General features: G+C 38.2%; 1 protein-coding gene across 2 annotated transcripts in view; it reads left to right on the top strand.

The window, feature by feature from the left end:
* The window catches only part of Kiaa0825 (KIAA0825 ortholog), a 411,723-nt gene that overhangs the window by 45,851 nt on the left and 341,741 nt on the right, over positions 1-24,131 (top strand). For both annotated transcript variants that reach the window (XM_041663776.1, XM_041663777.1), the window contains exons 4-5: positions 5,439-5,607; positions 8,383-9,052. In XM_041663776.1, the coding sequence (XP_041519710.1) occupies positions 5,439-5,607; positions 8,383-9,052 (839 nt within the window). The remainder of the gene's footprint in view (positions 1-5,438; positions 5,608-8,382; positions 9,053-24,131) is intronic.

Raw genomic sequence — 24,131 nt, 5'->3', positions numbered from 1 at the left:
GAGCCACGGGGTCTTTCACCTTCCCACAGCAGTGATTCACCAGAATGGACCAGTGCGCCCAGAGGTCACTGAACCTTCACCTGCCTTTCAAGAGAGGAAGTCATTTTCTCAAGTCATTCTCATGTTAATTTCTTTGTTTCCACTCAAGCTAAAACTATGTGACTTGTACTTTTGAGGATAGAAGTCAGTGGTAATGAATTATTTACTTTAAACGCATATCACAACTGATAACAAAAGTATAAATACCCCACATAGATGAGTACTGTAGATTATACCCACAGTTGAATAGTATAAATACCCAACATGGATGAGGACTGTGGATTATACCCACAGTTGATAGTGTCAATACCCCACATGGATGAGGACTGTGGATTATACTCACAGTTGAATAGTATAAATACCCCACATGGATGAGGACTGTGGATTATACCCACAGTTGAATAGTATAAATACCCCACATGGATGAGGACTGTGGATTATACCCACAGTTGAATAGTATAAATACCCCGCATGGCTGAGGACTGTGGATTATACCCACAGTTGAATAGTGTCAGTACTCCACATGGATGAGGACTGTTAATTATACCCACAGTTGAATAGTGTCAGTACTCCACATGGATGAGGACTGTGGATTATACCCACAGTTGAATAGTGTCAGTACTCCACATGGATGAGGACTGTGGATTATACCCACAGACAGTTGAATAAGAAAGTTGCACAAAGCCTTTAAACAGTTTTGAGCTGACTGGAACTTATTAGTTTAATGAGATATAGAGGGACAGAACATTAGACACATAGTGTTGTATTTAAAGACTTATTTTGTTCTTCTATTTTCTAATTATGGACTACTTGTATTTAGTTCTTAGATCAAATTTTGCTGACACTGATACAATTGCCTACTGCAATATTTATTTTTCCAGTGAAAAATAGAAAAAATACAAAAATAGGTAGAAAAGTGCTGTAAAAATATCTCACTAAAGCAGCTCATGTTGTCAATTTGAGTTTTGTGGCTATTTAAAGAGGCAAGTCTAATATTTGTCAGACTTTTTAAGTTTTGTAGTAATATTTGAGTTCTAACAATAAATATGCTTATTGTATTACCGCTCTTTGAATTATATTTGTAATGTTTTCATAACTGACTTTCCTACTAAAGGAGATTTTGAGTAATTCTACAGTTAAGCATTTAATTCAAAATAACAACATACGGTATTAAGAAAACTTAGACTAACATCTATTGACAGGGTCTACACGTACGTGAAAATATTTGAAATACAGTCTTCAAAAATACCACCTTTGAGATGTTTAAATTTATTTGTTTATGTTTAATTTTGATCTCGGTTAGATAAGATGATTTGTTAGGTATGGTTACATACTTCATTGGGAGCCTAAATTTTGAACATAGCCTTTTATATAAGTCGACATGAAATCAAATAATTGCATTTTTAAAACAAGATGTGTGGTGTGTGAATGACAGACTGACAAGATAATTTTATCGCGGCTGAAAGCACAATCAAGTGAAACAAGTGCAGCTTTTTAGTTCCTAGCACTGCGGGAGGCCCCTTGCAATGCCTGCCTAGTCCCTTTGCCAGTGTTTGGACAAATTACTGAAGTGCCCAGCACTCTGGAGGCTTCACATACTTTACAGCATCTTTCCTGGCCTCCTCCCAGGTTCAGATGTTGGAGAGATAAGCTGAGAGGCTGAGTGAGAGCTGAGGGAAACTGTGTCCTGCTGCTGCACTCTATCAGGTTTCCCTGAAGGAAGCTGGGGAGGACCCTATTATACAAACTTTGATACATGTATCCAGAGCTGAGATGTATGCCTAGGGCATCATGTTTCTAGGTCCATGGGAATGCTTCAGTAAGAAAGAAAGGGCGCATCAGACCTAGAGCTGGCATTTCTGAGGACTACCGTCCCCTCAGGAAAGTCCGCCGCTGTGGCCAGAGGAGTATTTTTCTTTTAAGTTCTTGATTTTCATGAAAGTGCTCTGTGATTTTCAGAATTTATTTTTTTTCAGGTAACTTCATTTAAATTGACTCATGTCCAGAAGTCTCCTGGATAGCTTTACTCTGCCAACCCATACCTAATAAATTTCAGGGACATAAGCATGAATTTTAATAAGCAGAACTTGGCCACTAAACCCCACAAGGTCTTATCATGTGGAACCTATAATTAATAACAATTATTAATTATTTTTTACTAACAATCTTCCTTGATAGCATTAAGACAAAGTTGCACCACTATCAGATTTGGGTGAGTTCAGTCAAAGTAAACATTCTTGTTCTTGTACTTTAGATATTCCACCATCATGTGGGTCACCAGTTTGCCCCATAGAAGATTTATAAGCATAGATATAAAAATTATATATGGATATTCATGTCACGGCCACCCTCAACCCGCAAGGATGACGCGACCACCGGAGCTCTTCTCACTGCAGTTTATTCCAGGACTTTATTCACTTTCTCTCTCTCCTCTCTCTCTCCCAGTCCTTAAGTAGGCATGGGCAACCAATCCCGAACTGCCAGGTGGGCACTGCCCATAGGTCCACGCATATGCAGGCAGCTGATGATCATTGCGTGATCATAGCATAGGTCAGGCCTTAGCCATCTCAGGAGTTGATTATACATCTCCATCAGGTGTGACACCACGCAGCTCACTACAGTTCCCCCTTTTGTTTTGTAAAGCCACAGGTAAGAGTAGAGGTCTGATCTCTGTTAAAAATGGAACATGTACTAGTGTTTGTCCAGGTGTCATCCACTCAGAGAACACTAGACCTGTCCGGTGCCTTTTTACAGAGGTGGGAGCTAGACACCAACCCACATGCAATCAGACTTGCTCTTCTTGAGGCTGATGTATGCTTACCTCAAGTGCAGTGCATAAACCTCGCATCCTGTGCTCGCTTACATCTCTAGTCAAACTTGGGGAGACTGTCCTGCTTCAATGGCCGTGAAGACCTGAATGATCATAACTTCACTGCAATGCTGTGAAACCCTTATGTGGCAAATGCACCATAGGCATACCAGGGAGGCAAGCACCATTAAGCCTGTTAGGGCTCCTACTCCCGCCCACTCCTTCAGATGATCCATGCGTGTGGAGTTCACAGTCACCATCGCCACCCGCAACTTTTCCAGTTGTTGTTCGAATTCACCAGACTAATTACCTAAAAGATATCTAGACAAATTAGTTGCATGAGTCATATTGAATGTTGGTCACACACAGCCCCAGATACTTCCATTCACAGCCAAGCTGAGCCAATTGCCACAGCCGCGGCTGTGCTTGCGGCAGCACAAGGGCAGTCAGAACTGGTAGCAGAGGGGCCAGCACAGAGGAGAGGAAGGGGAGGCAATCTTGCTTTCCCCTCCCTGGCTTTCCTCTGCCTGCTCCTGTCATTAGGAGTGGCTTTTCCATGACCCCAGGAGCAGTCAGAAACCACTGTTCCTTCAACAGTCCCCCAAAATAACATACCCCAGCTGCCATACCCCCGTGGCACATTCATTCTTGTCAGCTGAGTGCATGGAAGACACCTTCTCCCTCGTGCACCTCTTTTGGCTTCCCTAGCAGCCCAGCTGATCCTGCTTCTGCTCTGAAAGGGCCCCGCTTAAATTATCTTATAGGGAATTTGGGCGTTGTCAATCCGTCTGGCTACTTCCTGCTGAGCAGGGACGTTGCAGTCTTACGGGTTTTTACTGCAATTTACTGCCATCTTCCAGCTGCTTGGACTCAGGTCGCTGCAGCAGGGGAGAGGCGAGATGGAAAGTGGAGGCCAGAGCGGCTGGCCCCCGACCTGGTCCTGGCCGATTGCCCTGGGCTGTAACAGAGGTGCGGGCCTACAGATCTTATCGTGTGCTGCGCTTCTCTGCCCTGAGGCAGGTCCTGGGTGTTTGCAGCTTCACAGACCCTCAGCACTGCTTGGCCTTGGAGCCGCCTGGAGCTCCTTGGCCTTGGAGCCACAGCTGCTCACACTCCACTGCAAACTCCAGAAGTCTCGGTAATTCAAACCACATGAATATACCTCCCTTCCTTAGCATACCTTGTTTAGTAGCAAAATTCAGATCTCTACCAGGCTTATCCCAGGATGACACATTAAGATTGCCAGAGACGGCAAACCAAGGAGCAATTGTGTCACATGTAGCAAAAAACCTCTCCAAAGCGCTCCATAACAGCTCGTTAAGAGCCAGAAAAATCAGCTGTGATGTTGAAGCACCCATTTTAAAATCCTATTCTTCCATTTATTTTCATTTTAAACCGCCCACTTGATCGTGGCTCTGCTTTCCCGCTCTACCTTTTCTACAGGTGAGAGCATAAAACCCGCATTTATTGCGATTCCTCAATCTTACCGGTGCACCCCCTGACTGCAGCAAGTTCTGGGCTCCACAGAGAGAGGTTTGGAGGTTCCCCGTACAAGGCCACCACTTGTCATGGCCACCCTCGATCCGCAAGGATGATGCGACCACTGGAGCTCTTCTCACTGCAGTTTATTCCAGGACTTTATTCACTTTCTCTCTCTCTTCTCTCTCTCTCCCAGCCCTTAAGTAGGCATGGGCAACCAATCCCGAACTGCCAGGTGGGCACTGCCCATAGGTCCACGCATATGCAGTCAGTTGATAATCATTGCGTGATCATAGCATAGGTCAGGCCTTAGCCATCTCAGGAGTTGATTATACATCTCCATCAGGTGTGACACCACGCAGCTCGCTACATATTCATATAACAGCGCATTTATGAGTAGAAATTTTAAACAGATATATTAATATTTAATGTTTTTTAAAAAGCTTTTTGTAAGTAAGGCAGCTCATCTTTGTGCTGTATGAACTTATAAAATAGAGAAAAAGTAAAATTTAAACTTCATCCAATTATTACATACATATCTATTAACATTTGTTTTCTTCCAACCTTTTTATGTATTTTGGTTTTGGAATAAGCTGAATGTCAACATAAGTATTTAACTGTAATAATATTGTGTCGATGGTGTTTTAAATCCGAAGCTTTCTGTAAATGCTTCTTGACTTTTACTATTGCATTGATTGCAATCTTGCATGTCCCATCCTTGGCCTTTTGGCATGTAATGTAAGGCTCTGATTTCCACAGCCATTGGGTATGTTCTCTGCTTCCATTTACTGTAAGCAGTGCACTACATCTGGGCCTCATGCATAATTTAATGCAAGTAGTTGGATATATACTATTTCTCCAAATACAGTATTTCAATAAAAAATTTGAACCATTTCCAACTATGAATGAAAATGAATAATAACCATTTCTTGCTATTTTAGCATCATGTGGATATTCTATAGAGTTGTATGTTTAGATTGTGTTCAATCATATAACAGTTATATGTTTAAATTGTGTTCAATCATGTACCATGTAAGCATTTAAGAACCTATGATATTGTGAGATGCTATTACCTACATCCTACCAAAATAATTATTTTTCTTCTTTGTAGCATAGAGCATTGCATTGAAGAAATACAGTTTGAAGTAAACAAACTTTGTCCAGATGTGCAGCTGCAGACAACAACTGACTGCTTCAAGTGGCTAGCTAGCTATGATTATGTTTCATCTAAGTCACCATCTATTTCCCATGGAGATTTGATAGCATTCCTCAAAATAATGGTAAAAAATTCGTTGTTTTATGGTAGAGTGGGGAAGCATGGAATACAACTGGTTGAATTACAATATGTAAATGTTTATTGCATTGGTAATATCCTGTCTTATGGAGGGGTTTGGTTTGTGGGTATGTTTTTGTCTTTTTGTTTTTGGAATATATTTCTTCCCATGCCAAATTCTATAACTTATTTTTAAAAATTTTAGCACCAAAGTAAATTGTATGGAAATGGAAGTTAAATAGCCTCCTTTCTGGGTGGCGTGTAATGTGATATGGAGCATGCTGATGCAGAACACGCTGATATGATCCAAGGTTGCCTCCAAAGAAGTTCAGATTATTAGACTTTGTGTTCTTTCCCAATGCTAATTTTCTCTGTGCTCAAACCACAGACAGTAAGAGCCCCTTGTTTGTATCTGAGGTGTGTGTGCCCACACCTGTCATTCTCTGTATTCTCACTTACAATAATACCCACTTCGTTTTGTTTCAGTGGAAGCAGAAATGTATACAAGACCACTGTTAACTGATGTTCTCTTTATTGCCAGCTGCCTACTAGAAGGAAGTATTTTTGGTTAACCTTTAACAAGAATAGTTATTGTTAAACCCACATCTACAGGGGTAGCTAGGTTGCAAAAACAGATTCTCATAGAAACAGCACCATTTTTAGGAAGCAGAATTTCTTTAGCTATGGTTTTAATTTAATTTAGTAGGGAGAAAAGGACTGTTTTTGTCCTAACATCAAAAGCAGCGACCAAAGCAGATGTGGAAAGTATCTTGAGGTTTAGGATGACAGAATCAGATGAAAATAGTTTTTGTCTGTTGTTATTATGTCTCTTTCATGCTTATGAAGTAATACAAGGAAGACAAAGGAAGACTATATGCCCTAAAGCTTAACCTTTTAGGAAATTCTTCTCACTCATTACCTCTTGAAGGTGGAGCCTTGCAGAAGAAATATGGATGTAGTTATTCCTTTAATTTCTATTAGGAGCCATGTGTATTGTATTTCATTTGTGTTGATGTAATAATACTTTCTCTTTTAATTAAAAGCAAAGGATTTTAATTATCTTTTCATCTGTCACACAGAAGTCATTCTCTATTCACTGCAAGTCAGCGGCCAACTTAATTTTGCTCGAATTCATGTTTTGTTTTTTTACATAATTGATCATGTTATTTTTGAGCAAATAACCATGTTACCAAAACAGATTCAAATTAAAATAACATCAGTTTTTACATGCTAATTGTGTCAGTCTCAATGGCATTTTTATATAACTATTCTTTACCGAAAGTTATTAACTAGGTAAGAAATTGGTCTTTAGAATGATATTTTCAAGTTTTAAGTAATCATACAAAACACGTCTTGAACCACTGTAGTCTACTGGTTTTTGTTTGGCCAAATATTTACAACTATTAGCTGGCTTAGAGAAATGTAAAGATGAGATGCTAATCTAACACATCTGACTCATTGAATTGCCTTAGTGCTGCTGGGTTCTAGACTCTATGAGAACATTTCCTATGTCAGAGCTCTGTAAAGTTCTAAGCAGTGCGAGCTTTGAGAGATGTGCAGAAGGCTCCTGGTGGAAAGGATGAAGCCGAGTGTCTGTGCTCAGCTCCCCACTCCACACACTCCACACTCACACTCACACACGCCAGATATCCTTACCCAGAAATTAGACTCCTAGAGCTTTCAGGTATCAGTGTCATAGAGTTTTCCTCATGAATAAGCCAGAGAATATATGGGAAAATGTTTTTTTATATAACAAGATATAGATATTGGCTGTAATTATTAAAATAGCACATTAAATGTGCATTGAAATGTGTACTTAGAGTGAATGGGGACCAATCCTGAATTATACATAATTCCTGTTCTTTCTTTATCAATAAGAAATTTCAAAGCCGGACTAACTTTTTTGTTGTTGGAGCCTTGCTTCCATTTGTTTTCTAATAAGCTTGTTTCTCTGTACAGAATAGGAACTAATTTCAGTAGTGGCTGAAATGGATATAATTAGGAAAATCATCATGTGTGGAGAATGTAGTGCAATTCAAAGTCCAAGAAGAAAGTCATTTGTTGTTCTTTTATTATTCCTCTTACACCTACCATTGTTTCCTACCAACACAGAAAGATTAAAGGAATAATTCCCTAACATCTCTTGGGAAGCCTTTCTGATTTCTTTATCCCAGTTTGAGTTAGTTATTTCTTTGGAGACAACAGAAATATTTTCATACTAATTTTTAAAGTAAAAATCCTTCTTAACATGGTTGTCAGTAATGAATTTAAATGAAAGTTGAAATCCACCTAAGAATTAAATTGTATTTCTCAGGATGGCAGGTATTGGTAACTCCTAGGCACCAACTATATTTAATTATTTTGTTCTAGAATTATCTTAATGATTTTTATTTTGTTTGAGGTTTTATAGTTAGTATATTCATTCAGGCATAAAAAGTATCTGCCAGGAATTAATTAAGACATGATCTTAATTTTATTTTGTCTGAAGAACTCATTTTTTCCTAATATTTAGTAATGTAGCTTTGCTACAGCTTGGTTACAGAGAATAGTGAGGGCTACAAGGTGCATGTGCAGAGGTACAACTCAACAAATAGCCGATCCATAGTGGTTAATACATTCTATACTGTCAGCATTGACTGAATCCTAAACACCTTACAAAACTATGTTGTGTATAGGACAGTCATTCTAAATTTTAATCAATTATGAAATTATGTGCTTACAAATTATTTTTGTTATGCTCAGATTTAATTACGTGTCTAATGGTGTCATTCACTTTTATCAGCAAGATGTATTGAATAATGAAGAAAATCAAGAAGAAATGATCCTGGATCTACTCTGGGACCTCTCCTGTGAGAGCAACATCTCATTCCTGTCACTCCTAGGTGGGACCTCTTTCTCTTTCCTCTCCAGGACATGTCTGCATTCTGTTGAAGATTACTCCTCTGTGGATGTAAAGTCTGTTTGGGATGATATAAGATTACATCTTCGACGCTTCTTGGTGAGCAGGTTAGAAAGCCATAATGAGATCAACAATTCACAGCAAAGAATTGAACTGAAAAGTCAATGTATGCAGCAGCTCCTCCTGCTCTACCCAGAATCAGAAGTGGTTGCCAAGTACCAAAGCATACAAAAGAGACTGCTGGCTAAATTTCTGCAAAATTCCTTTCCTTCCTACAACAGAGATTCAGATTTAGAAGTAATTGCTCATGGATCCCAAAATACAATGCTCACGATATATTCAATGATAAAAGAGGATTTTAACATACTATGTGAAATTTTAGCTCCATCCTCAATGACACAATTCATTAAAGAATCTTACCTGGATACAATTACTGAAGAAATGGCAAAAATTCTTGAAAATTTTTGTGAGCTGCAGTTGATAAAAAATGCTGTTCCTGTAGCTAAAACAGTCAAGAGCTCGAGCAAGCACAGAGGAACCATGCGTGCTTCGGGTCAGTGATGCTCACATTTCTGTCTGATTTCACTCTGCCCTTTATATCTTTAACTTTCAGGCTTTCCTGTTGTTGGTATGTGGTTCAATCCCATTGCAGGCTTCAAGATAAACCAGAAAATAAATGAATGAGCTTTCAGCTCACGTGTTCCCTTTTCTGTATGTGCAGTCATGGAAGTGTTTCATCTCTTGTTAAATTGTTAGTGATACTGAAACTGGAAGTCATATAAAAATGAAAGTATTAGCTAAAAGAAACTCATATGTGTGCATGCAAATATAAATGTATGTGCAAATCTATGTACAACAGAAGAGAATGAACTTTACTGTACTGTATCTTCCAAAGACAGAACAGTAATACTTAAAAGGAGTTGTTGAAAATTGGTTTAAATTTACATTAACTAAAATTAGAAGTCAAAAAATTACATTTTAGTGAGGCAGTTATATTAAATATAAAATATAAATAGTTACCATAAAATAATTTTTAGTTGCTTAAGCAGTATAGCACCTTATGAAACATTTACTTTTTTTCTCTATTTTGTATTACAATATATAAATAAAATGACTTAAAATTTTTAATTTTATTCAGTTATTAATGAATAAAGAAAAGAAAAGAAAACACTATGATAAACTTTCTTGTTATGGTGGAAACCAGTGGAAAAAAATAAAAATAAAAATGTGTTATTATCAATTATGAAACATTAAGAAATTTTTATTTCTAAATGAGTTCCTAAACTACATTATTTAAGTATTTGAAAATTATTCACTGGTTAATTATTTGCCAGTTGACATTTTGCATGTCACTGTATATTTTACTTAAATTAGTATGATAGATACATTTTCAAGGAAGCCAACATCCTCTCGAAGTTCCAGTCTTCACTTCGGATGCTAACTCATACTGTGTAGCAGGTATGTTGGTTACCACTGGGACAAAGGTGACATTGCGGTCCTCTAACTCAACAACAATATCGTGGTGGGTCTATACCAAGCAAATATACTTTCATCTTATTGTTAACACATAATTTTGAAATACATTTTATGCCTGTGCTTGCTTTTTAAAAATATTGTGTGTGTGTGTGTGTGTGTGTGTGTGTGTGTATTAAATCCTGTTTGCTTGTAAAGTTTTTTGTGTACAAAAGTTTTGTCTGGGCTAAGTACAGTTTATAGTAGAAGATAGGATAATTCAGTTGAAATGAGTCTTGGGCTGCTACAGAGGCAAAGTATATAATTCCACTTTAACTCTGGGGTTGGAATTAGTTCCCACAAACCTAATTGCCTTGATCCATCTCAAACACTGTTCCCTGTATTGTCATAGTTGTCACTTTTAAATAGGTTCTTTCTATATTTTAGGCACTCTGCTGAGAATATTTTACATACAGAAATAAATACTTATATTAACTCACTCTGGATTGTGCCCAGTCAGGATTCCTCACTGTGACCACACTCCATCCTGCACCCCTCAGTGTGACCACACTCCATCCTGCACCCCTCAGTGTGACCACACTTCATCCTGCACCCTTCAGTATGACCACACTCCATCCTGCACCCCTCAGTGTGACCACACTCCATCCTGCATCCCTCAGTATGACCACACTCCATCCTGCACCCCTCAGTGTGACCACACTCCATCCTGCACCCCTCAGTGTGACCACACTCCATCCTGCACCCCTCAGTATGACCACACTCCATCCTGCACCCCTCAGTGTGACCACACTCCATCCTGCACCCCTCAGTATGACCACACTCCATCCTGCACCCCTCAGTGTGACCACACTCCATCCTGCATCCTTCAGTATGACCACACTCCATCCTGCACCCCTCAGTGTGACCACACTCCATCCTAGATCACGTATTTGAATTGTCTGATTCTTCTCGTTGTCAGTGCAGCCACTATTCGACTCTTCTTCACACTGGGCTACATTTCTTATTGAAAAGAACACAACTCCATTCTGAAATTCTTTTGTTTTTGTTCCTCTTTTGCAGTCTATTAATGTAGTGTGAGATTTGTTTGTTTGCTATAGTCTTGTCCACATAAATACCTCTAGGCCCTTAATGAGCTAGGACAGTTTGGCCCTACTGAGTTTTTTTCACATTTAGTCTACAAATCATCTCTATTACTTGAGCATTAAATAAAATGATTACTCTTTGCCATGATGTATACTTTTGAACAGTTGTTTATATTTTATTTGAGGGAAAGCTGAGACCAGGAGAAGTAATATTCTCATAGCTACACAGCTACTAAGTCACAGAAAGGAGCTTCCCTGGTTTTACAATGATTCCCTCTGTCCCTCCCTCCTTCTTTTTTCTTCTTTCTTTTCTTTTTCTCCAGTACTGGAGTAAACACAGGGCCTTGCACATGTTAGGCACATACTCTACTACTGAGCTTCAGGTCAGTCCTTGGTGTATTATCCTGACATGCCACAAGCCCATCTGTCAAAACCAGCATGAAACACTGTAATTCATATAGCAAAAAGAATTACTTGCCAAACACTTTAACATTTTGTTTCCATTATCACGTTTCTGGCTCTGTATACTACTCAGTAAGTGTTCTTGCTTTTCTTTTTTTTTTTTTTAGATTTTTTTTCATCGTTTTATTAGACAAATTGGCATACATGGAAAATGTATCGTGTATTAAACCCATAGAGTTAAAATATTCAAATTGAGTCTGTACAATGATTATGAGCACTTGTCCCCCAGTTTTTTATGTGGTAGTACTATTTTGAGGGGAAATACTGGTATATGTACCTTGTTTGCAATTACTTTGTATTAAGAAGGTAAACAGTACAATTTGATTGTAAGTCAGTTTTTCTGGCTTTGACAGACTGATGCAGCCCCTTGCTTTATAACCTCCACTAAGTCATTAACCTTGCAATGTTTGGAAGAGTTGCAGTAAATAATAGATAAAGATCCTTAGAAGTCTAGACTCTCTCTGATTCTACAACAAGATTATACGCCCACAGTTTGACACCAAGAATAACCAAATTTGTTCTTTATGGACACATATAAATTAACTGGCTAAGTATATAGCTTTGAGTGTCACATAGAAGATGCAAAAGACTTCTACAATATCTTTTTCTGGGAGATCTGGTTTCCCTTAAGCAAAACCTAGGATTCGCAGCATGCAAACTGCCATTCTCATACCTTTGTATTTGTGATAGGAGGGAGCGTGGAAAACTAGTGGACAATAAGCAAAACTCAAAGCAGAGTTTCTTCATTTAACTTTTGTCTTCAAATATTCCTAGTAATTTACTTTTTTGTCTTCCCTTTTATTTCATAACCATGTTTGTTTCATGTTTAGTCTTGAGGGCTTTTTAGTAGAAGGGTTTTTAAACTTCTCTGGGCCATCCCATCAGCAAAACAAAAGAGGATTGTTGTCCTCTTTAGGGGCATTCAGCCACCAACATCTTCCCTTCTGTGCATCTCTTCACAGTAGGTGTTCACCAAGGAACCTGTCGACAGTCAAATGATCAACCTAGACTTAAATCTACTTGTCTGTATTTATCCTCTTTAGAGAAGACTGGATCAAATGAGAACTTCATGAGATTTACAGTAGGGTTTTGTATGTTCCAAGTCATTAGCTGTTCTAATTCTGCAGTTTTGTTTTTTGTTGTTGTTTTATTTTCAAGACAAGTTTTTCTGCATAGCCCTGTCTGTCCTGCAACTTGCTCTGTAGACCAGGCTGTCCTCAAACTCACAGGGATCTTCACCTCCCAGGTGCTGGGATTAATGGTGTGTGCCAGCATGAGGTTTTTTTTTTTTTTTTTGGTTTTTTGAGACAGGGTTCCTCTGTGGTTTTTGGAGCCTGTCCTGGAACTAGCTCTTGTAGACCAGGCTGGTCTCGAACTCACAGAGATCCGCCTGCCTCTGCCTCCCGAGTGCTGGGATTAAAGGCGTGCGCCACCACCGCCCGGCCAGCATGAGTTTTGATAAAACAAAAGTAACTTAGAGTATATTTTACAGAAATTACTTAATGAAGTATAAGATTTCCAGAATACAAATGCAAAATTATATTTGTTGATGTTTTCTCTTTGATCATCTTCATTTTCCTTAGTACCTATCTACAAATATGTAAAGTCACTCATAGAGTAACACTTTCTGTGTGTGTTTTTATCCCACATGTGCAACCCTAACCCTTTCTGCACTGCTAGAACGTTTGATTTTTAATGCATCCCTGAAATGTTGAGTGTTACTCCTGTTTCCTCTACACAGAACCCAAGATCTTAAGATGTCAATTACTTTGTCATAATATTCAAATGTATTATGACAAACCTGATACTACTGTCCTTTATTGAATTAATTGGTTTGTAAGACAGAATACTTTTAAAATGTAAAGATAGTTTTTATTTTAATTACTTGATATGCACTGGTTTCTCTGTGTGCAGACTTGAGCAGCATCCAGTTTGGAACTGTGACGGTAGTGATGTGACAAGTCACGCCATTGGTGCTCATACTGGGAAACAATCTAGAAAGAAAATTCAGTTTTGCTCTAAAAGGAAAATATTACTTTTAATTTTTTTACTTACTATGTATAAGGTATCTGAATGGCGAATCTCATTTTATTCCAAGAGATGCAAATAGACAATTGTTTGAGATTCAATCCAAGATTTTAGCTAAAAGTAACTAATATATTGAAATAGTTGAGATAATTTCTTGCCAGTTTTGAAATTCATTTTGTCACTGTTAATAATACCATTAGTTAACATTATTCTTATATAAGGCTTGGACTTTTTTTTTTTTTTTTTTTTTTTTTGAGACAGGGTTTCCCTGGCTGTCATGGAACTCACTCTGTAGATCAGGCTGGCCTCCAACTCAGATATTCACCTACCTCTAACTCCGGAGTGCTGGGATTAAAGTCGTGTGCCACCACTGCCCTGATGAATATTTTTTGCTTTCTTTGATTTATTTTTGTTGTTCTACCACACAGAAATTACAGTGTTCAGCAATTCCAGACAATGTTTTGTGGGTGAAAAATGTTGCAATACATTCAGAAGTGAAATTTCCTCCTAGGATGTTTCAAAGCTTCGTAAGAAACAGTTTTATTCAACAACCAGTTCTTAACACTAAGGAAATACTTATGTGTGTAAGATTTATGACTGTGATGGGAAGTGTGTGTTGTGTTTGTGTGGAGGGTGGTAGCATGTAAGTTATATATCTTAGTCTCCAGGGACTTTTGCTTTCTGGTGACCTTTCTCTGGTCAGTGTTGTCCAGACAGAAGGCCGAGACGGAAACGGGGAAGCAGTTGTAAAGTGAGTTTAAGTCGTAGGTATGCCCCTGTCTAGCAAATATCAGCAAGCACTAAAGTTATTCAGTTTTCGTCTGCTCCCTCCCTCTTTGTAATACTTGTTTGTTCTCCCTAATGGTGTAAAGACAGCTGTACTGCTAATTTGTAAAACTGTGGTGTTCCGACACTGTAAGTAGATAGTCAAAATGACTCATTCTGAGATTTGTATACCTTATCACAATTTAATATGTTTCTAAAAAATAAAAATCACTTTATTGTATTGAATGTGCAAATAAAAATCACACCACTAGATTAACATAGCCACTTGAACAAACACCCAGAACCAAAGTCTATAGGGCTAAAAGAGCTTCACCTAGGATTTTATGATTTTTCTATCAAGTATATTCTTTTTTATTCTTTATTTATTTTTATTTTTCCACTCAAAAATTTACACTTACTCCCCTCCTCCCATTCCCCTCCCACTCCCCCTCCTCCCTCCCCCTTCCTGTTTAAGAGGGCAGGGAACCCTCCCCTTAGGGAAGTCCAAGGCCCTCCCCCCTACATCCAGGCCTAGGGAGCTGTGCATCCAAATAGACTAGGGTCCCAAAAAGCCAGTACATGCAGTAGAAACAAGTCCCAGTGCCTTTATCAATGGCTTCTCAGTCAGCCCCCATTGTCAGCCACATTCAGTGTCCAGTTTGATCGCATGCTCATTCAGTCCCGGTCCAGCTGGATTTGGTGAGCTCCCATTAGAACAGGCACACTGTCTCAGTGGGTGGACCAACCCCTTGCTGTCCAGACTTCCTTGCTTGTCTTCTCCCTCCCTCTGCCTTTCAACTGGACCTTGGGAGCTCAGTCCGTTGCTCTGATAAGGGTCTCTGTCTCTATCTCTATCCGTTGAAGATTCGATGGTGATATTTGAGATAATCATCAGTGTGATAGTGGGTCAAGGACAGTTCATGCTCCCTTTCCTCTACTGCCCAAGGACCTAGCTGGGGACATCCCCATGGACACATGGGATCCCCTTTAGAGCCAAGTCTCTTACCAACCCTAAAATGGCTTCCTTAATGTAGATATCTTCTTCCCTGGTCCTTTATCTGCCCTTCCTCCATTTCCACCCTCCCACTCCCTCAAGCTCTCTCCAGTCTTTCCCTTTTTCCTTCCCTCTCCCCCATCCCCTTCCTCCAACCCCACTCCCACCCCTACCCTCACCCCCATGCTCCCAACTTTTGCCCTGCAATCTTGTTTGCTTCAAATTTCCATGAGGATTTATATATGTTTTTCTTTGGGTTCACCTTGTTATTTGGCTTCTCTAGGCTTAATGTCCTTTGTTTATGGCTAGAGTCCACTAATGAGTGAGTACATACCATATTCATCTTTTTGGGTTTGGGTTATCTCACTCAGTAAAGTGTTTTCTATTTCCATCCATTTGCATGCAAAATTCAAGATGTCATTGTTTTTTACCGCTGAGTAGAACTCTAATGTGTATATATTCCACACTTTCTTTATCCATTCTTCCATTGGTTGGCATCTAGGTTGTTTCCAAGTTCTGGCTATTACAAATAATGCTGCAATGAACATAGTTGAACAAATGCTTTTGTAGTATGATTGGGTCTCTCTTGGGTATATTCCCAAGAGTGGTATTGCTGAATCCTGAGGTAGGTTGACTCCCAGTTTCCTGAGAAACCACCACACTGATTTCCAAAGTGGTTGCACAAGTTTGCATTCCCACTAGCAATGGATGAGTGTTCCCCTTATTCCACATCCTCTCCAGCATAAGCTATCATTGTCTGTGCTACTGGTGTTATACATAGGAGGTGGTGTCCTGTACCCATGTGTTGCAGTCTACTTCCCAATTTCTCTTCTATCAGGTTCAGTGTGGTCATATTTATATTGAGGTCTTTAATTCATTTGGACTTGAGTTTTGTGCATGGTGATAGATATAGATCTATTTTCATTCTTCTACACTTTGACACCCAGTTATGCCAATACCATTTGTTGAAGATGTCTAGTATATTCTTATACACATATCCATCACACAAAAAATCAAAACCTAACCAAAACCAACGATAAACAAAATCACAAAAGATCCCTAACGGTTAACACTAGACAATCAATTAGCTTTCTCCTGACTAGTGTGTTTTATACTAACAACCAGTGGTTAGTATCTAGAAAAGTATTTAAATAAATATTCAAAAAGGAAACTTAATAAGCACACAAACCCACACTTCTTTTTAGAATAAAATCATTTTAGCTATGGCCTGAGATTTTTAGTGATTTTTCTTGTCCATAGCAGTCTTTATGATGGAAATCATATTGGTAAAGTCTACATTTTGTTATAACATTTTTGTTGTAATTATTGATAACTATGAAAATCTTAGGCCATCAGCATCGCTTCTATGAAGTCAAGTATTTAATATAAGACATCTGTCTGAAATTAGGAAATGTCTTAGTTCATCCAGATTACAAATACCAAACAGATAACAAAAACACCATAAAGTTGGTTTGGGGTGGGAGTCTTAACCAAAAATTATTATTTGTCAAAGTTTCAGAGACTGGCAAGTCTGAGATCAGGGGTCCAGCAGATGGGATGAAGTCTAGTAAGCTCTCTTCTTTGGGCTCTTCTTGCAGTAAGGAACTCTCTGAGGTGTTTTGTTTTGTTTTAGAGCAATAATCCTGGGATCACCTTCAGAGGTTCTACCTTCAAACACTATCACCCTGGGGTTAGGACTTCCAGCTATGAGTTGAGGGGTTGTGGATGCATGCCTTTACCTCAGAGTGGGAAAAGATGTGTCTTTACCCCTGAACTGTTGAAATAGCTTTTCTAAAGTGAGATTTTCTGACTGTGAACTGATCTCTTTGTGGAAGTTTACAAAGGCCAAACTGGTTATACTGAGTTAAGGACACACTCAGAAATGAGTGATAATGCTAAACACTGTGCAAAATGTTCAACTGTCTTAAGGATTTCCAGTCAGTCCCTGTGTTTACATGTATATTTTAAAGTTAGTACTGGTATTACGAGAACACTCATAAGGACTTTGATGATTGCACTACCTAAATAGAGATCTAAAGTCACACATGTAAAGACATGAAAAGTTATGTCAAATTGTAGAGTAGTGTGTTTTTCTTCAATCCAAAGCTAAACCGAGCAGCACTTGTTGACAGCTTCTTCTTGGCATGAAATACAATTAGAAGAGTATTTTACTCGACTACAGTTGAATCTATCTTGTAACCACATAGATGAGCTCAGAATAGCAAGAAAGTCCACATCCAAGATGGGACTCTATTACAGCCATTGGAATTCGGTGTTGTCAGTGAAACATAAGAGTAAATAATTTGAAGTTTTGTGTAACTTTCTGTAACATGGATATAACCAAAACTTGATAATAAATGTCATTATTTTGTCCCCCAAGGTAGAAAAATTTTAAGCTTAAATTTTAGGGGTTACATTTACATTAGCCAAAGGAATAATGCAGTTGGTGATTGAATTGAACACTTGGGTTTGTAATATAGCCACTGCTGAAAAGAACTGTTAGTGACCTCCAAACATATGGCTGTCATCGGAGGATGCTGGAGTGTGAAGATGTTTAAATGCTGCCTTTTATCTTCTTACCCCAAACTGCACTAATACTAATTACTCTGATAAAGCTGTTTCTTGTGATGCAGTCAGTAATCATCCAGCTATTTGAGGAGTGAATTCTTTGAAGGGACATTTTCCATAATCATGCTCAGAATTCTATAAAATTCATGGGAATAGTGAGTGGAGCCCAGAACCTACAATGGAATAAAATGACACAACCAAAGACCCTGCAGATTTAATAGCCAAAGTCACATATAGAGCTAAAATCTTTGCAAATTTATAGCAGCTTTCTATGTTTAATGAAAACTGATATCTCATACGTTGCCTTCTTTATAAAACTCAAAGGCAACAAAAGGAAAAGCGTAGATCTATATTTTCAGGGGAAATATTTTTAGAGACTCGAGTTCCAGAAGAATATGTCCTTTGACATTTTGTCTTTATGTTTTTTTTTAAGAATAGAGGTTATAAAGATAAATATCTACTTAAAAAAAGAATAGAGTTTATTTAGGATTTCATAATGATGGGGAAGATATGGTAACAGGTGTCTGGAGCATGGATCTGAGTGGTCACATCTCCAGCCACTTGCAGGAAGTAGAGAGTGGGAGCTGGGAGGGACAAGGCTGTCAGCCCCAAAAAATCTACCCCAGGAGATGTATTCCATCCAGCAAGGGTCTGCCTCCTAAAGCTACTGTAACCTTTGCAAACTATCACACCAGCTGGGGACCAAGTGTTCAAATCTGTAACCTATGGGCTGTGTTTATTATTCCAGCCATGAGGTATTTTATGCATTGCTTTTTTCAGCATCATTTTCAAAAGGAAAAAGAGGATATGAAATGTATTTATCAATAGAGAATAACGGCAAATGGTTAATCCATTCTTTTTAGTGATATAAAAGAAAGAAGGAAATGTGTGATGGACATCTGGAAATGTCACACATTTTAAATTTTTTTTGTATTGCAAATAGACTTTTTGATTGATATATTTTGATTGTTGTTTCCCCAAGCCCAACTATTTGGGTTTCCTCTCCACTTCTACTCATATCTGGATCCACACTCTTGCTGTCTTTCACCAGAAAACTCACAAACAGCTAAAAAATAATAACTAAATAAATTCAGAACAGGACAAAACAAACTCAGAAACAAAAGAAAAGGAACCAAAGAAATAGCACAAGAAACACAGACACACCTTCCCACACACAAGAATCCCATAAAATCACATACTTAAAAACAGGGCTGAAAAATAGGAAATTGAAGAATATTCAAGTATGAACCTATGTGAATTTGATTTTCATAGTTTGCTATTTTTTTTAATTACTCTCTGATGTTTCGGGTCCACAGAAGCATACAGAATTGGACAGGTATTTGAAAACATCAACCTCCTGGTCGGCTTATGTCACCGTATCCTTATGTCCTTGACTGCTGCTCTAAGGTTCTGTTGTCTTCCATCAGCAGAGAGTACCTGTGATCAGTATATCTGATAAACTTGTCAATGCCTCTTTAAAGCAGGATTCCCCAACCTATTCAGTTCTGACCTCGCTGTTTCATTCCAAGTATCATCTTGATAAGACAGAACTATGTCACAGGCAGCTGCATGTCAGTTCTGTCTACAACTAATTTGTGCAGGAAAAAATTAAATCAGGAGGTAAATTATTTCATGATTGCTCATTCCCTACAGAGTTGGGCATCATTCTGAAGACAATATCAAATAATTGGTTTCAGTCCGTGTCAGACACATGCAATTCCCTTTTCTAATGGCTGTGTGTAGTAGCACTGGGCCTCAAGGGTCAGCAAGGAACAGGAAATAGCTTAGTGCCGGGCACACCAGTGGAGAGCTGAAGCACACAGGAAATGAAGTGGCAATAAGTGCAGTCCATAGGGGAAATGTGCTGTACTCTCAGTTTAATGCCTTGCTTCAGAATCTGGCAGGAAGCCACGAAGCAATTGTTTACCTTTTTGTCAGCATCTACATCTGTTCTGTTTTGTAAACACCACTTAGCTCTCTGTTGGTAAATGCTAAAATCAATAACAACTGCTAGGGGACTTCCCACCCCTCCTTTTCCTATTCTTTAACAAGTGCACACTACAAGCGCTGTTTACCTTAGATTAACAAGGAAGAGACATTAACAGGGTCAAAGAGATTTGGTTGAGAACATTTTATAGCTTCTCGGGTCTACAGTAATTAAAACTGATTTGGATGTATTTTGTAACCTATCTAAATTAAACTGTTAAAAAATGCTAGCATGCCCATAATGAAGTTGATTTTTTTATTATTATCTAAGTACTGAGTGTAGAAAACTGTTGGTACTGATTGTAATAATTTAGTTCTGCAATATTCTGTATTACAGCTGCTGTGCAGAAATATTAAGTTGCCTTTAGCAATTTTAGGGAATTAGTGGTTATTTCTAGCCGTACTAATATTTAAAACATGCAGTTAGCAAAGAAAGAAAAGAAGATTAAGAAAACAAAGAAAGAAAATTATACACCATAGCTTAAAAAGGTCATTTTGTGATTAGTGCCTAGCAATGAAGTAATGTATCATTGGTAAGTGTAGAAGTGCTTACGGAAGGGCTTTTAAGTTCACTGTATTCAGGAGAGATGGAATGGATGAATGTCTTCATAAATGCAGGATGGCTATAGTAGCAGAGGAGCCATGTCAAAGTGATACCTAGATCAGAGGAAAATATTGATGCTAATAATTATGCATTTCCCCAGTTTCTAGTTGGCAGGCTACTCAGTGCATTTCCCACGTTCACATTTGTTATAAACTCTTGTTCATTCTGTGTGCAGCTACTTTCGTATTTGATTTAGCCTAGTTTCAATTACATATTTTTTTAAACTATTTATTTTTATGATAAACATTAAACCTTAGATTTTGGGGATTCTTTGGGCTTTTGTTCATTGTTTGTTTGTTGATCACATTGTCACTGAATGCAGGATGGCCTTGTGCTTACAGTCATTCTCCTGCATCAGCCTCCCAAGTGATGGAGTCCATCATGTGCTGTCACACTCTTTATACATGACTATTTAAATCTTTGATTGGATTATTATTAACCACAGTTAAAATTTTGGAATGATTTGATAATGTGAACAAATGAAAATTTGCATTCTCTTGCCTTAAAATTTTTTTATGTGTACATTCTTGGTATGAATTCTTCTTTTTTCCAAAAAAAAATCTTTTTTCAACATTTTTTTCCATTGTTGCTAGAAGTCAAACTCTGGGCCTTTCAATCACACTTGATATATATATATATATATATGTGTGTGTGTGTGTGTGTGTGTGTGTGTGTGTATGTGTATAGATATGTGTGTATGTATGTATGTGTATAGATATGTGTGTATGTATGTGTATAGATATGTGTTATATATGTGTGTATGTATGTGTGTATGTGTATGTGTGTGTTCAAACACTGAGCTACATCTCCAGCCCTTTCTCGATTTTCTTAACTGTTTTTTAACTAGTTCTTATATCTAAATTATTATATTGGTTACTTTTTACTTTTTCATTATTTTTTGTAAGCAATTTAACCAGAATAATGTTTGAGGATTTGTCCTTATTACCCCTGTTGAAATGATAAAGGACTTTGGCTACATGTCATTTTTGTGTGTATAATCTTTTATTTGGCCTCTGTCATTGTTTTATATATTAGTCAGTATATAATATTGAACATGCAGCCTCAAAATCTATGCACATTTGAACTTCATCATTATCACATAGATGTCCGTTTTGGTGCCACTCATCATCATGATAATAGTCCATGTTACACAAAATTTTAACATAATTTGTATGGCTTCATCTGAATGAAGAGTTGGAGAGTAGGAAGGTACTGTCCTTTGTAAGTGTGATTATCTATAGATAGAGAACCTAATTTATTAATATATTATATAATTAATATATGATTAATATATTAATATATATGTTATGTACATAATATAATAACGTTTAAGGATTCGGTAAAAATGAAATTATATTAGGAGTCTGGGGAGATGGCTTAGACTATCAAGTGTGCAAACCTTATTTTAGTTTCTGTTTGCTAGCATGGGGCAACAGGGTCGCATGGAAACAGACAGGATGATCCCTTGGGGCACTGGCCTGGCAATACAGCCTAATGGGTGGACATGAGGGGTGGCAAGAGATGCTATCCCAAAAGTAAGGAGGACAAAGATTGAGGAAAACACCCAGCACGAACCTGTGGCCTTCATGCTCACTTGCAGACACATACACACACAGACACATGAACACGTAAATACACATATATACACAAAAGAAATAACATTTATCTTTATTATATTCATTCATGCCCAGTCAAGAAAAGAAAATATATTTTAACAGATAGGTGGTTTTTTTTTTTTTCTTCTAATTGGGAAAGCATGGACAGAGCTTAGGAACTAACTTTGATCTTTTGTAATGGCTTTCCTTGTCAAGGGCTGCCTTTATCTCTGTACAAATTTAAGATTTAATTTCTAGTATTTGTGTTTTAACTGCCTTCATATCTTAAGGAATGTATGTTTCATCTTTGTTATCAAATATTAAATATCCCACCAAACTTTAATCATTTAGTATACAAGTTTTTAAATGATTAAAATTTTCATATCACAGGTAAAGATGTTTTAAGAATAATCAAAGTGGCTATGTTATGTCATCAGTGAAGTTAACTCTCTCTATCAGCCCTTCAAGATGTTGAGTGGCACACAGAGTGTAGCCTGGTATTCTATGCAGGTCACTCACGTAGCATGTGAGTATTATTCTATGGTTAATAAGCTAGTTGGAAAGATGATTGTTAGAGGCAGAGTTTTGCTGGAGTAGGTGAAGGCAACAGCTAGTATTCCTCACTAAGGGAAAATCGGGTGTTCATTAGCCAGTTATGCAGTGTGCAATAGTAGTTAGAGCATGGGAAAGTCTTCCGTTGGGAAGCCAATGATTTTTTAAGTAATTGTAAGATTTCTAATCAGACAACCCTTGTTCAAGATTTGCGATTTCTCATTGGAAGAGTAGATTTGTATGTTTTAAACAACAGAATTTACACATTGGGAGATTAAAATCTTGCTTTCCTATTGGATCATTGAGAAAACTAAGGATCTTTGTTTATTGTTTCGGTATCATTTGCTCCACTCTGGCTTAGAAACAAAGGATAGCCTTGTATCTGATTTATCATCAGCCTTCGGATCATCCTAGAGTACAGGTGAATCTCAAGTATACCTATCTCACCTGGCAACAGCTGGCAGCAGCTATTTCCTGACCCTCCTGTTTGATGGCGGGAGAAGACCATACAGCAGTGTGTTATCACTGGCCTTCCTCCCATCTAAGACAAGGTACACAGGACAATCTTCAGTTCTTGCAAAATTCTCCTTTTTTATTTCCATTACTGCCATTCTACTACTTATAATGACAAAAGTCTTTTACAGACCTATCAATAAATTTTTTAATGGTTTTTCCTTCTTCTGGTTTTTCCCTAGGCTCGTGACCTATCTAGTCTCAGCTGCTTAACTGCCATATGCAGTGGAGCATAGGTTCCGTCTCCCAGAATGGCTCTTAATCCAACCAGATATTGATTGTGTACTTGTACTACTTTGTTTCACTCTTGCAACAGCCTGTCTTGCAGACATGTCACCAATGTCGACTGAAGGGTTTGTAGCTGGCTTGATCTTTTTCTTTCTCCTCTGGTAGCATGCTGAGAACCTCCAACACTGAATACATATGAGTAGACATGAACTTTCTCTAGCTCGACTGAACAGAGGTTGAGTGAGTTGTGTGGGTATTGTCTTTAGCCATGGACCTTCCCATCAGTTTGTGCAGATTACCCACTAGTGCTGTTCTGCTAAAGGAACATAGCAATCCAATGTCCCCTACTTAGGCTCTGCTGCACCCATAGGTCATCCCCTGTCTCAGCCATCATCAGAGAATCTATCTCCTGCAGTAGATGAGAACCAACACAGAGACCCACAACTAGACAATCTATAGAGCGTGAAAGACCTTGGAACACTCCGTCCTCAATGGGATGTCTCCATCAAATACTTCCCCTCAAGGCTCAAGGAGCTCTGCAGAATAGGAGGTGGAAGATTGTAGGAGTCCGTAGGGATGGAGAACATCAAGGAAACAAGGCAGTCTATACACAATGGGACTTACATACAATTGAACTCACAGAGACTGACAGCATGCACAGGGCCTACACAGATCTCAGCCAGATGAGTCCCAGCACTGAGAGGGGAAGTGTACACAAACCCCAAATCCCTAACCCAGAAGCTGTTTCAAATTGATAACCACTTGCAAAGGAATAATTAGCT

This window comes from Microtus oregoni, unplaced genomic scaffold (genome assembly GCF_018167655.1).
Source record: "Microtus oregoni isolate MIOR12 unplaced genomic scaffold, Mior012 000014F_ref0000157, whole genome shotgun sequence".
NCBI classification, from domain to species: domain Eukaryota; kingdom Metazoa; phylum Chordata; class Mammalia; order Rodentia; family Cricetidae; genus Microtus; species Microtus oregoni.
Note: the sequence above shows the minus strand (reverse complement) of the source record. Positions and strands in the feature narration are given on the sequence as shown.